This window comes from Felis catus, chromosome E2 (genome assembly GCF_018350175.1).
Source record: "Felis catus isolate Fca126 chromosome E2, F.catus_Fca126_mat1.0, whole genome shotgun sequence".
Taxonomy (NCBI): Eukaryota; Metazoa; Chordata; class Mammalia; order Carnivora; family Felidae; genus Felis; species Felis catus.
Genome location: NC_058382.1, coordinates 17,933,698 through 17,946,106, shown reverse-complemented (window position 1 = coordinate 17,946,106; position 12,409 = coordinate 17,933,698). Strand labels below are relative to the sequence as shown.

The following is a 12,409-nucleotide window of genomic DNA, read 5'->3' as shown; positions in this document are numbered from 1 at the left end:
TCAGACATCTCTGGGCCAGAGAAGCCGCCTGACACCGTCTGAAGGCATATTGATGAAAGAACCTGTTGTGAACCAAACGGAAACCCAAGGGCCTCCACGCGCACAATCTCACTTACGTCTTATCACCACCGTGGGGGATGGGCATTATTCCCATTTTGCAGGTGTGGTAACTGAGGCCCAGGGCTGGTAAACACACCCCTAATAGCGTATTTGAGAAAGGATCATGGCAAAATGGGGCTGTCCGAACTCGACCCAGGTCTGTCTGACTCCAAACGGCTTTTTCTCCTACGTCACCAAGCCTCCTTTGCTCTGGTACCTCATCACATCCGCAAATCCGACACTCCCGACCTCACGTCCAGGACCTTCCGATTGCGGGTCCTCTCTAAGTCACTACTTCATTCATTCACTGAGTCCTTATTGAGTACCTACTGTGTGTTACAGCTGTTCTGGGCGCGGGGGATTCAGGGTGGAAGGAGATCATCCAAATCTGTCTCCTCAGGGAGCTCCCATTCGTTGTGAGGAGGTGGGACAATAAACACATCGGGTGGTGAGCACCAGTGGAGGAGAATACGGTGGGGTGAGGGACTAGAGAAGACAGAGGGAGCATTTCAGGAAAGGCTCTGAGAGATGTGACCTATGAGCTGACACCCAAAGGAAGTGAGAGAGCGAGCCATGAGGATGTCTGGGACTAGAGTATCCCAAGCAGAGAGACAGCAGTGCAAAGGCCCTGAGGCAGGAGCCTGCTTACTCCATTTGAGGACCCTTGTGGCTAGAGCAAGGGGGAAATGGGAAGCGTTGAAGTCAAAGAGAAACCAGCCCGGATAGTGAGGATTCGTGGACCATTGTGAGGACTTTGACTCTGAATGAGGTAGAAACAGCGGAGGGTCTTGACTGAGGAAGGCTGGGGTCTGACTCGGTGTTAACGGGGTCCCTCTGGGGGACAGGGGGCAGGATGTGGGGACAGAGACCAGGAAGGAGACTGCGGGGGGGGGGGGGGAAGGACGGAAGCTGGACTCCAGTAGAAAGAGGAGATGAAGCCCTGGGTCTGGGTGGCGTGTCTGTGGTGTCCTGGGCCTCAGACTGGCATCTGACTGGCTCGCCTGTGCACAGCCCCTATCCTGGAGACTAGCTGCAAATCCTAAGTCCGTGCCTTATTAGCCGTGATCTTCACCCACCTGTGCAGCGGTTTCCGTGTCTGGAAGAGGCGGGAACGTGAGGGTGAGGTGAATGCAATACGTGTTCTTGCTAGCGTGGGGCATGTTGATGTTGGCATATTCTCTTGACAGTTTAACTTTGAGACACATACACAGGCACACACGCACCTCCTGAAATGGCCCAAAGCAGACACTTAATTTTAGGCGCATCTAGGTGGCTCAGTCGGCTGAGTGTCCCACTCTTAATTTCATGGGTCATAAATTTCATGAATTTCATGGGTCTTAATTTCTCAGGTCATGGTCCCAGGGTCGTGGGATCGAGCCCCACGTTGGGGTCTGCACTGAGCGTGAAGCCTGCTGAAGATTCTCATTCTCTCTCTCCCTCTACCCCTCTCCTCTGCTCACACGCTCTCTCCCTTTCTCTCTCTAAAAAAAAGAGGCGTGTCTGGGTGGCTCGGTCGTTAAGTATCTGACTTCAGCTCAGATCACGATCTCACGGTTGGTGAGTGCAAGTCCCACATCAGGGGAGCTCGCGCCCCACTTTGGGTGAGCCCCACTTCTCTCTCTCCCTCTCTCTCTCTCTGCCCCTCGTGGGAGTCTCTCTCTCTCCAGTCCCCCTGCCCCTCAGTCACTTGTGCCCTCTCAAAAAAAAAGCGTCTAGCTCCTGATTTCAGCCCAGGTCATGATCTCACGGTTCAAGGATTGAGCCCCAGGTAGAGCTCTGAGCTGACATTGTGGAGCCCGCTTGGGATTCTCTCTCTCCCTCTCTCTCTCTCTCTCTCTCTCTCCCTGCCCCTCCCATGCTTGCACTCTCTTCCCCTCAAAATAAATAAACTTAAAAAAAAAAAAGAGAAAAGAAAAAGAAATTTAAAAAAAGAAAGAAACTTAATTTTTAAAAGGACTTATTTTGAAGTAGTCCCCTCCTCCTCCCCAAGGGTCCCCGGGGAAGCAGGCCACCTGGCGAGCAGCGACCACCAGCAAGGAGACGCTCTTGACTAGGAGCCGGGCCACTGCCACTTACCAGCTGGGTGGCCTCGGTCCGGGAGGGGGACCATCACGGTACCTGCCTCACGTGGCCGCTGGCGAGCACGGGATGAATCATGTGGGTGAGCGCTCGGCACAGCCGGAGTCAGCACCCAGTGAAAGAGGGCTGTGAGGGTCCCGCCCAAGCTCCCCTCCCTGTTCTTCCCCGTCTGCAGAAACCGGCCCCTCCTCTCCTCACCCCCTAGCCTGCCTCCACCTGCCTGTCTCAGGCGCCTCGTTCCGGCCCCCACTTATTCCATGGCCGAGAGGGAAACCCAGTCTGCTCGAGGCAGTGGCCTCCCCCCTACCAGATGCCGGCCACTGGTGCCCGGGCTCCACCTCTCCTCTCGAACATGTCAGTCTGGGGGGAACGGACGTCAGACGAGTAGACATGTAATTACACACTGTGGTTACACAAGCACTATGAAGAGGAGATCGGTGAGCCACGAGAGAGCGTTAACAAAGGTGGCTTGTGTGGCCGAGGTAGCTGAGACCTGAAGGGTAAGGAGGAGCCAACGCAGGGGACGGGAGGGCCACAGAGAATATTCCCAGCAAGGGAACGGCACGCCAGGCCCCGAAGCCGAGGCCGAGGTGAGCCATGCCTCTTCGAAACCTGAGAAGCCCTTGTTTCCCAGAAGCCTCTGGGGATTGACACTCCCCACGCACATGATTATCCCATATCCCTGGCACCTTCAGGACCCATGCAAATAAGAGCACTGAAAGCTTTGCCTTTAGGAAAGAATGATGCCCTTGAATATGCCCTTTCCAGAAGGGACTCCTCCAGTGTGTATGAAACGCGCTCCAGCACGGAGTAGACCCTCAGTAGATGCGTCATATGAACGCACGCTTCTCTGTTCGTGAGTTTGAGTCTCACATCGGGCTCTCTGCTGTCAGCACGGACCCCGCTTCAGGTCCTCTGTCCCCCTCTCTCTCTGACCCTCCTCTGCTCACTTGCGCTCTGTCTCTCAAAAAGAAACATTTAAAAAAATCGCATTGATGTGTGGCCAGATGGATAGATATGTGACAGATGGATGTGTCAGAAAGCAATCAGAGTAAAACGAATTTATGCTTTTTTAAAACTATTTTAAGTAGGCTCCACACCCGGTGTGGGGGGCCTGAACTCACAACCCCGAAATCAAGAGTCGCATGCTCCACCAACCGAGCTGGCCAGGCACGTACACAGGTATTCACTATAAAATCCTTTCATCTTGGGGGCACCTGGGTGGCTCAGTTGGTTGAGCATCAGACTTGATTTTGCCTCAGGCCATGATCCCAGGGTCATGGCAACAAGCCCCACATCAGGCCCCAGCTGAGCATGAAGACTGTTTAAGATCCTCTGTGCGTGTGTGCGCGCGCGCGTGCGCCTGGGTGGTTTAGTCAGTTGGGCATCCGACTTTGGCTCAGGTCATGATCTCACAGTTTGTGAGTTCCAGCCCTGCATCAGGCTCTGTGCTGGCAGCTCAGAGCCTGGAACCTGCTTCGGATTCTGTGTCTCCCTCTCTCTCTGCCCCTCCTGGCTCACATTCTGTCTCTCTCTCTAAAATAAATAATAAACATTAAAAAAAAAATTTTTTTTTAACATTCTCTTTCTCTCTCCCTCTGCCGCTCTCCCCAGCTCACACTCTCTCACTCAAAAAAAAAAAAAAAAAAAAAAAAAACTTTACATTTGAAATATTTTCAAATCAAAATATCGCCGGGGAAGGGAAGGACCCTATGTGATAAAAATGATGGTATTCTGCAAATCCGGAAAAATGCAGTTAACCAGAAGGGTCAGGAAGGTCACCATGCAGGCCCCGCCCCTCCTGGTGTGGCGTTTAGTTCTCACCGAGGCATTGCTTTGTATTTGTTTTCATATTCTGTTTATATGCCTTGTATCCCCAGGAAGCCTGTAAATTCCCCAAGGGCAATTTTTGTCTCTAATTTTTGGCCCCACAAGTGATGGAATTTTGGAGCTGGAAGCCATGTTTGCAGTCCTCCCCTGCAGATGCCCCGCCCCTCTTCTTATAGAAGGAAATTCTGGCCCCTGGAAGGAAAGGAAGCTGCCCGCAGGCATCTGATCTAAGAGGAGCGCAGGTGTCCCAGCACCCAGGCCAGCGCATTCTGGAGACTTTCCAGGCAATTTGGAAAGGTCAGGTTCTATCAATAGACAGCCAAGGCCCTGGCCCCGCTGAGCCTCCGTTTCCTCATCCACACAATGGGCATCACAAGAGGACTTCTGCCTTTGGGTTGTGAGAGGCTTAAATGGTTCTAGCTCTTCACACAGTACTGGAACCTAGTAAGTGCTTAGTAAGCAGTAGCTGCTACCGCACATCCAAAAGCCAGGCCTTCCGCGTCACCGTTCATGTCTTGTAAAAGAGGCCCGCCCTCCTGTCATCGTTGTGCCTGCCACCTGAGCCTTTGGTCCTCCTCCCCGTGCAAGCATCTCCCACACGCAACTCCTCCCTCTCTCCTTTGCACGGATGCCCCCCACCCGGCCCCCTGACACACACGGGTGCCAAACAGGAAAAGACTATTTTCAGAACATGCTTTGTAGCTCTTGTTTCTCCTCCACTTCTATGTGACCTTGGCCACGTTTCTTAACCTGCGGGAGCCTCCATGTGCTTCTCTAGTAAAAGGGGCCATAACAGAACCTCTTACCTAGTGAGGTCACGCACCCAGCAGGGAGCCCAGCAATGCACAATAAATACAAGTTGTCCTTGTTATTCCTTCCGGGCCACACCTCCCAATGAGGACGCCACTCCCTGGGGCTGCACTAGGTTCCCGCCACTCTCTTCCTCGTGCTTCCTCCCCCACTGCCCGCTTTTTCGGCCCGGATGCTCCTCTCAGTGCTGAGCATGCGCGATGCTGCACGCCAGCGAGGCATGGCTCCTCCCTCTGAGTGCCCTCTTGCATCTGACCAGCCCGACGACGTCTCCAGCTCAGCCCCGCTGTGTGTCACCACCCCCCCCCCAGCTCCTTCAGCAAAGTAGCAAGAAGAGAAAAGAGAATCCTCCCCCCTCCCCTCAACCAACCCCTCCTCGGGGAGCACGGCGGACCATGATGAGAGTAAAAGCGCGTCGTATTTATTCACAAATCCCAGCACAGACCCCTTGCGAGGCTCAGGAAATCTGTCCCCCCACCCCCAGCTCCTCCAGGTCCTGTCAGCTAGTATGACAACAGGAAAGTCAGTCTGCTGAGTAAGGCCAGTGCATCAGTTTAGGGAATGATGGCGATGACGCTCTGGAAGAGAGGAGAGAGGGAGTGAATGCAGGGAACGCGGCCCTGAGGGGACCAAGGCCTCTGTCCTCAGCCCCCTAGAAAATGAGAGGGACATTGACACTAGCTTCTCTGACCTCGGACTTGCTTATGTCCTCTAGACTCCTAGATTCAGGAAGAATAGGGAGCCAGCCCTCCCAGGCAGAGGTGGCAGGGGCCTCTGTGGGAGCCCAGGGGCCCTGTCCGTTTTGCCTCAGAGGATCCCCTGCCACCCCCACGGCCCAGAAATAAACAAGGGTGTGCCTTGGGGCTGTTCCCACCCTCATCCTATGCCCCAGTCTCTTGCGGCTCAGGTACTAATTGCAAAGAGAAGAGCTAGGACTTTGCTTTGGGCCCAGAGTAGGGAGCAGGGTCCCACGGGAGCCTTTATACTGGGGGGCGAGGGGGTGCCTATCAGCCAGGCAATGGACAGAGCGGCAGGCTCCCCCCGCCTCCCACCGGCATGTGGCTGTAAGGCAGCAGAGGCTGGGCAGCAGAGGGACTCACGGTGCGTTGAGGGAGGAAAGCTGGTGAGAAGTGTTGGGCACAGGGAGGGGAGGGTTTCGGCAGTGCCTCCCCCGCTGGCCCCCCGTGAGTCTGTTTTGCCAGCTCATGTCCACCTCCACGGGAATGGAAAGCAGCCAGAAGAGGGGGCGAGGGACACAGAGCAGGCAAAGGAAGGGAAGGCCAGAGCTGGGAAACAGGTCGAACGGATGGCCTCTGCAAGGCTGAGTCTGTCCACCGTGACATTGTCCGTGAACGGGCAGTGGGAAGGGATGTGACTATGTCTCCAGAGGCCAAGAGCACAATGGAGAAGCCACGTGGGCACTCACCTGCCACAGAGCTGGAAAGTTGAGGAAGGCCTTGTTGACCGAGGCCTGGAATTCAAGGACAAGAGGGTTGGTCACCAGCACGTGCCCCACCGCCCCCCCTAGCGGGGCCTCCCCTCCCTCGTGCTACTTGGGTGACTTACTCCAGATGTTAATGTTGTGGTTGCGCCCCCTCCGTGCTGGCCGGTGGAAACGCCTGGATGAGTGCCCTGTGGATGAAGCCCAGACTGTCGTTATAACCCGTCAGCCCTCGAGGGGTTCCAAGTTCATCTTCCACCGCTGACCTGCTGCCCTGTAGCAGGGGCCGGGGTGGGAGGCATAGGCTAACCCCCTGCCCCCTCACTGTCCAGAAGGAAAACCCAGAGCCCATGTTGCTGTGGGAATTCTGTGAGATGAGAAGAAAAGCCTGGAAGGATGTCTGCCCCCTCCTGACTAGTCTTCCCCCAATTCCCTCTTATTTCACTTAACGCAATGCCCTGTTGCTGAGAAGGCCCTGACTGGAAAGGGAACCCAGAGAACCCACACAGATCCTAGTGCGACCTCAGCCCGACCTCGGCTCTACCCCCTCTGACCTGATCCCTAACTTGGGTTGATCCCTGTCCTAATTTTATCCCCAGATACTCAGCAGCGCCTCTGCTGCTGTGGTCAGCCTTGAATCCCACAACAAACCTCCCCCTCCTGACCTCCTCCCAACGAAGACTGCTGTCTGACCCAGAGCCCACCCCTCCACCCCGTATACTTTCTGCAGAGTCCCTTCCTCCCCACCCACCCCTGGGTCCCTGCCTGGCAGCCGATGTGGCTGTCGGCTTCAAGGTCGAGGTCTGGGCCAGTCCTCAAGATGGTGTCCTAAAGATTCTTCGCGGAGATTGGAGCGTGGGGAATTGAGGCAGGCAGGGGTCAGCCTTCTGGTCCCCATGCCCCCTCCTTGGTGCCCGTTCTGCTGAGTGCTAGCCACAGGACCTTGGCAAGTCCCCTGAAAACCTCAGTGAGCTTCCATTTCCTTATCTGAGAATCAGGGAGTCCGCACCCTCACCCTGCCTACCTCAGAGGCTTGTTATGAAAATGAGGCAGAAAAGGGCTTGTCTCCAGAAGCCATTCCCCATGCTTCCTCTGATGCTCTGGGTTTTCTCAACACTCACTCTGTTTGCACTGCCACAGACCTTGGCCCAGTAACCACTTCCTGTTCCCCAGGAGGGGCTTCGTGTGCCTCTCTTTACACCTCCTCAACTGGGAGGGCAGCTCCCTGAAGGTGGGGCTGGGCCCCTTTCACGCTGTCTGATACAGGGCTTTGCCATGAGGTGGTTTGATCCATCTGACCAGCTGAGCCCAGAGAGGGAGCGTGGCCATGGAGCTGCCCAAGCTTCTTTCACCGAACCCAGGCTACATGGACTACCCAAATGTCCCAAGGGTTTAACTTTCCCTCCCCCCAGCCCCTTCTCCCCAGTTCCCCACCCCTGTTCACCTACATTCAGCAGCTTGTTGGCCTCCTTGCCGGCTTGGTTGACCCCATTATGAACATTCTGCTGCAACCTGTCCACCTCCTTCCCGGCCTGGCCAGCAGCATGGTGGACACCTTGGCCAAGTTTCTCCGCTTCCTTTCCAGCCTGGCCGGCAGCGTGGTTGACCCCTTGACCAAATTTCTCTGCCTCCTTCCCGGCCTGGTTGACCCCATCGTGGACCCCTTGGACCACTCTGTCTGCCTCCTTTCCGGCCTGTTCAACGGCATGGTGAACGCCCTGGCCAAAGTGCTCCACCTCCTTCCCAGCCTGGTTGACTCCCTGGTGGACCCCTGGGACCACTTTCTCTCCCTCTTTCCCACCCTGTCCTGCAGCATAGTTGGCCTCCTGGCCAAACCTCTCTGCCTCCTTCCAGGCCTCATTAGCCCCATTGTGGACTCCCTGGCCAAACTGCTCCACCTCCTTCCCAGCCTGGTTGACTCCAGGATGGACCCCTTGGACTATTTTGTCTCCCTCTCCCCCAGCCTGCCCTGCAGCATAATGAACATCGTGACCAAACTTCTCTGCCTCCTTCCCAGCCTGGCTAACCCCATGGTGCACCCCCTGACCAAACTTCTCTGCCTCCTTCCCAGCCTGGCTGACCCCATGATGGATCCCCTGACCAAACTTCTCTGCCTCCTTCCCAGCCTGACTGACCCCATGATGGATCCCCTGACCAAACTTCTCTGCCTCCTTCCCAGCCTGGCTGACCCCATGATGGATCCCCTGACCAAACTTCTCTGCCTCCTTCCCAGCCTGGCTGACCCCATGATGGATCCCCTGACCAAACTTCTCTGCCTCCTTCCCAGCCTGGTTGACCCCATGATGGATCCCCTGACCAAACTTCTCTGCCTCCTTCCCAGCCTGGCTGACCCCATGATGGATCCCCTGACCAAACTTCTCTGCCTCCTTCCCAGCCTGGTTGACCCCATGATGGATCCCCTGACCAAACTTCTCTGCCTCCTTCCCAGCCTGGTTGACCCCATGATGGATCCCCTGACCAAACTTCTCTGCCTCCTTCCCAGCCTGGTTGACCCCATGATGGATCCCCTGACCAAACTTCTCTGCCTCCTTCCCAGCCTGGTTGACCCCATGATGGATCCCCTGACCAAACTTCTCTGCCTCCTTCCCAGCCTGGTTGACCCCATGATGGATCCCCTGACCAAACTTCTCTGCCTCCTTCCCAGCCTGGTTGACCCCATGATGGATCCCCTGACCAAACTTCTCTGCCTCCTTCCCAGCCTGGTTGACCCCATGATGGACCCCCTGGCCAAACCTCCCCGCCTCATTCCCTGCCTGCCCAGCAGTATGGTGGACCCCCTGGCCAAACCTCCCTGCCTCGCTTCCCGCCTGGTTGACCCCATGATGGACCCCCTGAATCACTTTGTCTGCCTCCTTCCCAACCTGTCCAGCAGCGTTGTTGACCCCATGGACAAACTTCTCTGCTTCCTTTCCTGCTTGTCCGATGCCATTGTTGATCCCATGGGCTACCTTGTCCAAGCCGTTGTTGAGCCCCTGGACGCCCTTGTCCAGCTCCTTGCCAGCTTGGCTCCCCATGTGGCTAAGTCCATTAAAAACTTTCTCCACTTCCCTTCCAGCATGAGTGATTCCATTATTGATGCCTTCCAGGGCCTTGCCCACCTCTCTCTCTGCATTGCTCAGCCCTCGGTTGATTCCTTCAATGACCTTCTCAATGGGGTCATCATTGGCCGCCCATCCAGGAAGGGCCCCCCAGAGCAGTAGGAGGGAGCAGGAGCTGAGCAAACTGGCAAGGTGCATGTTGTTGGCAGGGTGGGGAGGATGCAGAGAGGAGCCAGAGAAGCAAAGCTGCTATTTATCCTCTACCTCCCTCCCTCTTCTCCACCCCTCATGACTCAATTACCCTGTGAGGCACTGACTTGGTCCCCAGTCAGGGAGGTATTTCCCAGAGAGCTTTGAGTTGAGCAATGAAGAGGAGGAGGCAGAGAGGGTGAGTCATGAATGGAGAACACTCACGTGGCATCTTTGCCTCTTGCCCATTTCAGGCCCTCCACCCCAAAGCCCAGATGGCCTCCCTTCCAACCACCCCCTCTTTTCATTCCTCCCCCACCGTCCAGGTCTCCTCTCTCCCAACCCCACCTTCCAGCACCCCCATCCTCACGACCCAGGCCTGGCTCTTCATTCCTCTTGGGGGACAGAAGGATCCAGTTTCCCCAGTAGTGAGAGTCTGGGGCGATGGGAGGTGCAGTCAAGGGAAGGAGAGCACTCTTAGGGAGTTGAAGGAGTCATCAGACCTTGCTCTTACTGTTCCAGTAGATGCCCCCTGCCCTACACTTACCGCGTCCCAGCCCCATGGGTCTTCTCCCTGGTCCTCAGACACACCAGGTTTATTCCTGCCTCCATGGCCTTTGCACTTGCCGTCTTCCCTGTCTGCAACGCACAACTCAGATCTTCACGTGGTGGGTTCTTCCTTATTCTGCTCTTGACTCAAATGTAGCCTTCTAAAAACAAAAAACGAAACAAAACAAAACAAGAACCTTCCCACAGACCGACCGGCCACCACCCGCCCTTCCTTCTGGTGACCTTTGTCATGCCCAGGCTAGACTCCCGGCTGTTCCCCTCCGACCCCTGCCACCATGTGAGCGCTTGGGGCTTTAGGCTGGGACCGAGGAGGCCCCGGGGGGGAGGAGGGAAGGAAGGATGAGCCCCTGGCCTCCAGCCCAAGTTCTGGCTGTCTCTCAGTTATATTGGATGATATCATCCTTTTGTTTTTATTTTTATAAGTATTTACCATGACCCAAAATTATCTTCTATATTGTCTGCATCACCTATCAGATTGTAAACTTCCAGAGGACAGGGCTTTTGTGTTGGTCACTGCTACATCCTCAATTTTTAGAACATTGCCTGGGGTTCAGTTAATATTTCCAGGCTAAACAAGTGGATGGATTAAAAGAAGCACTCCCCAAAAGTATGTGATGTAAGTACACATAGTATGCTTGCTAAGGGAGCCTGAGTCTCAGAGGGTGCTGGAGAGAGGGGTGCCTGGGTCCCCAGAGCAGCATAGGGCCCCTTGGGGAGGGTTACAGACTTTGGAGCCAGGACACATTCTCATAACAGAACCTTGGCTCCTGCTTCCTAGGCCTTGGGCAAGGGCAGAGGACTGATTGCCATGCGTTGGGACAGGACGCAGTGTCTCCTGAAAAGCCGGTTGAGGCAGCCACGGGGAGGGGCCGAAGACCGGGGGCAGCCAGAGAGTGTCAGCTAGAACCTGGGCTGGAGGCCAGGGGCTCATCCTTCCTTCCCTCCTCCCCCCTGGGGCCTCCTCGGTCCCAGCCTAAAGCCCCAAGCGCTCACATGGTGGCAGGGGTCGGAGGGGAACAGCCGGGAGTCTAGCCTGGGCATGACAAAGGTCACCAGAAGGAAGGGCGGGTGGTGGCCGGTCGGTCTGTGGCAGCATCGTTATCTGGGGCTAGTTTAGAGGCAGGCGGAGACCAGAAGAATGAGAGCCAGTGTGTGGGTAAGTTGGGTGCAGGGGTGAAAGAGATTTGGGTTTTGATGCCAAAGGGAGAGACAGAGAGGGGGTGGAGGTGGGATTCCCGGTGGGAAGGCTCACGGGAAGGAATGTACAGGGTGTGAGTGAGCGGGGGTGGCAGAGTTATGTGCGTGGGTGCCCAGGTGTGGTGAGAATCTGCACGTGTTGTCAGCTCTGTTCAAAGGCCCACCCCCCTTGGAGGACCCATGGTGCCACCCGGGGTCCTGACGCCCAGGCCGAGACCCAGGGGCTTCTGCCATTTCTAGGCACTCCTGTAGAGGGCGACAAACCGTGCCACGTCTCCAAGCTTGAACTCATTAAATCTGTCTCCCAGTTTCACGCTCCAGGGACAAAGCCAAATCCCTGGGCAACCTCAGGTGTGGCTCTTCTGCCCTTGTCCGGTGCCTAAATGAGGGAGTTTCCCGTGCCAGGAGATTGCAGGGTGGGGAGGGGCGGGTGGTGAACTTCAGAATCCTAATCCGCCCTGAGATTGAGAGGTGGGGTTTCTCCTTTTGAAATGCACTCCATCGTATCCTTCCACCCCTCTCTCTGCCCATCCCACCATCTCCCGGCAGCCCCAGTGCTTCTCAGGCCCGTTCCCATTTGCCACTGCTTGATTCAGGACTTTGGCATCTGACGCCATAAGAGACCGGCCTGGAGTCGTCCTTCCTTTGCCGTCCTCTGTTGGCTTTGGTCATGTGGCCCTGTTGCTTCTCTAAAGCAAGTCAAAGAGGTTTCTGTGGCCCAGCGTCACAGCAAACGGTCCCCGGGAGGGAGCGGTGGGAGCACACACACGGCCTCAGAGAGCACATGCCCTGCCCAGGGCCTCCCTGCTCTGGTTAGGATCTGCAACCATTCCTATGCGCTGGCGAACACTCGTTCCTGAGGCTTTGGCAGATCTTTTTTTAATTATTCTTATTTTTTTTAATGTTTATTTTTGAGAGAGAGAGAGAAAGAGAGAGAAACAGTGTGAGTGGGGGGAGGGGCAGAGAGAGAGAGAGGGAGACACAGAATCTGAAGCAGGCTCCAGGCTCTGAGCTGTCAGCACAGAGCCCGAAATAGGGCTCGAACTCACAAACAACGAGATCATGACCTGAGCCAAAGTCTGACACCTAACCGACTGAGCCACGCAGGCACCTCTGCTTTAGCAGATCTTGCCCA

At 55.8% G+C, this 12,409-nt stretch overlaps 1 protein-coding gene across 2 annotated transcripts; it reads right to left on the bottom strand.

The window, feature by feature from the left end:
* Window positions 1-5,217: 5,217 nt before the first annotated feature.
* On the bottom strand, window positions 5,218-9,567 carry SBSN (suprabasin). Of its 2 annotated transcripts, XM_006941404.3 has the most exons (5): window positions 9,142-9,567; window positions 7,708-7,953; window positions 6,385-6,450; window positions 6,245-6,289; window positions 5,218-5,396 (listed from the first exon to the last, which is right to left on the bottom strand). In XM_006941404.3, the coding sequence occupies exons 1-5, from the start codon at window positions 9,514-9,516 to the stop codon at window positions 5,373-5,375; spliced, it is 756 nt and encodes a 251-aa protein (XP_006941466.1). In that variant the 5' UTR covers window positions 9,517-9,567; the 3' UTR covers window positions 5,218-5,372. The 2 variants fall into 2 exon arrangements, with proteins under 2 accessions (XP_006941466.1, XP_044902778.1); XM_045046843.1 differs by having other exon boundaries at window positions 7,708-9,566.
* Between the last annotated feature and the right edge of the window lie 2,842 nt (window positions 9,568-12,409).

Coding starts and splice junctions, on each gene's coding strand:
- SBSN (XM_045046843.1), bottom strand. CDS start 9,516: ATGCACCTTGCCAGTTTGCTCAGCTCCTGCTCCCTCCTACTGCTCTGG. Junction 6,451..7,707: donor AGGCCAACAAGCTGCTGAAT/GTAGGTGAACAG, acceptor CTTCATCCACAG/GGCACTCATCCAGGCGTTTC. Junction 6,290..6,384: donor CCACAACATTAACATCTGGA/GTAAGTCACCCA, acceptor CTTGAATTCCAG/GCCTCGGTCAACAAGGCCTT.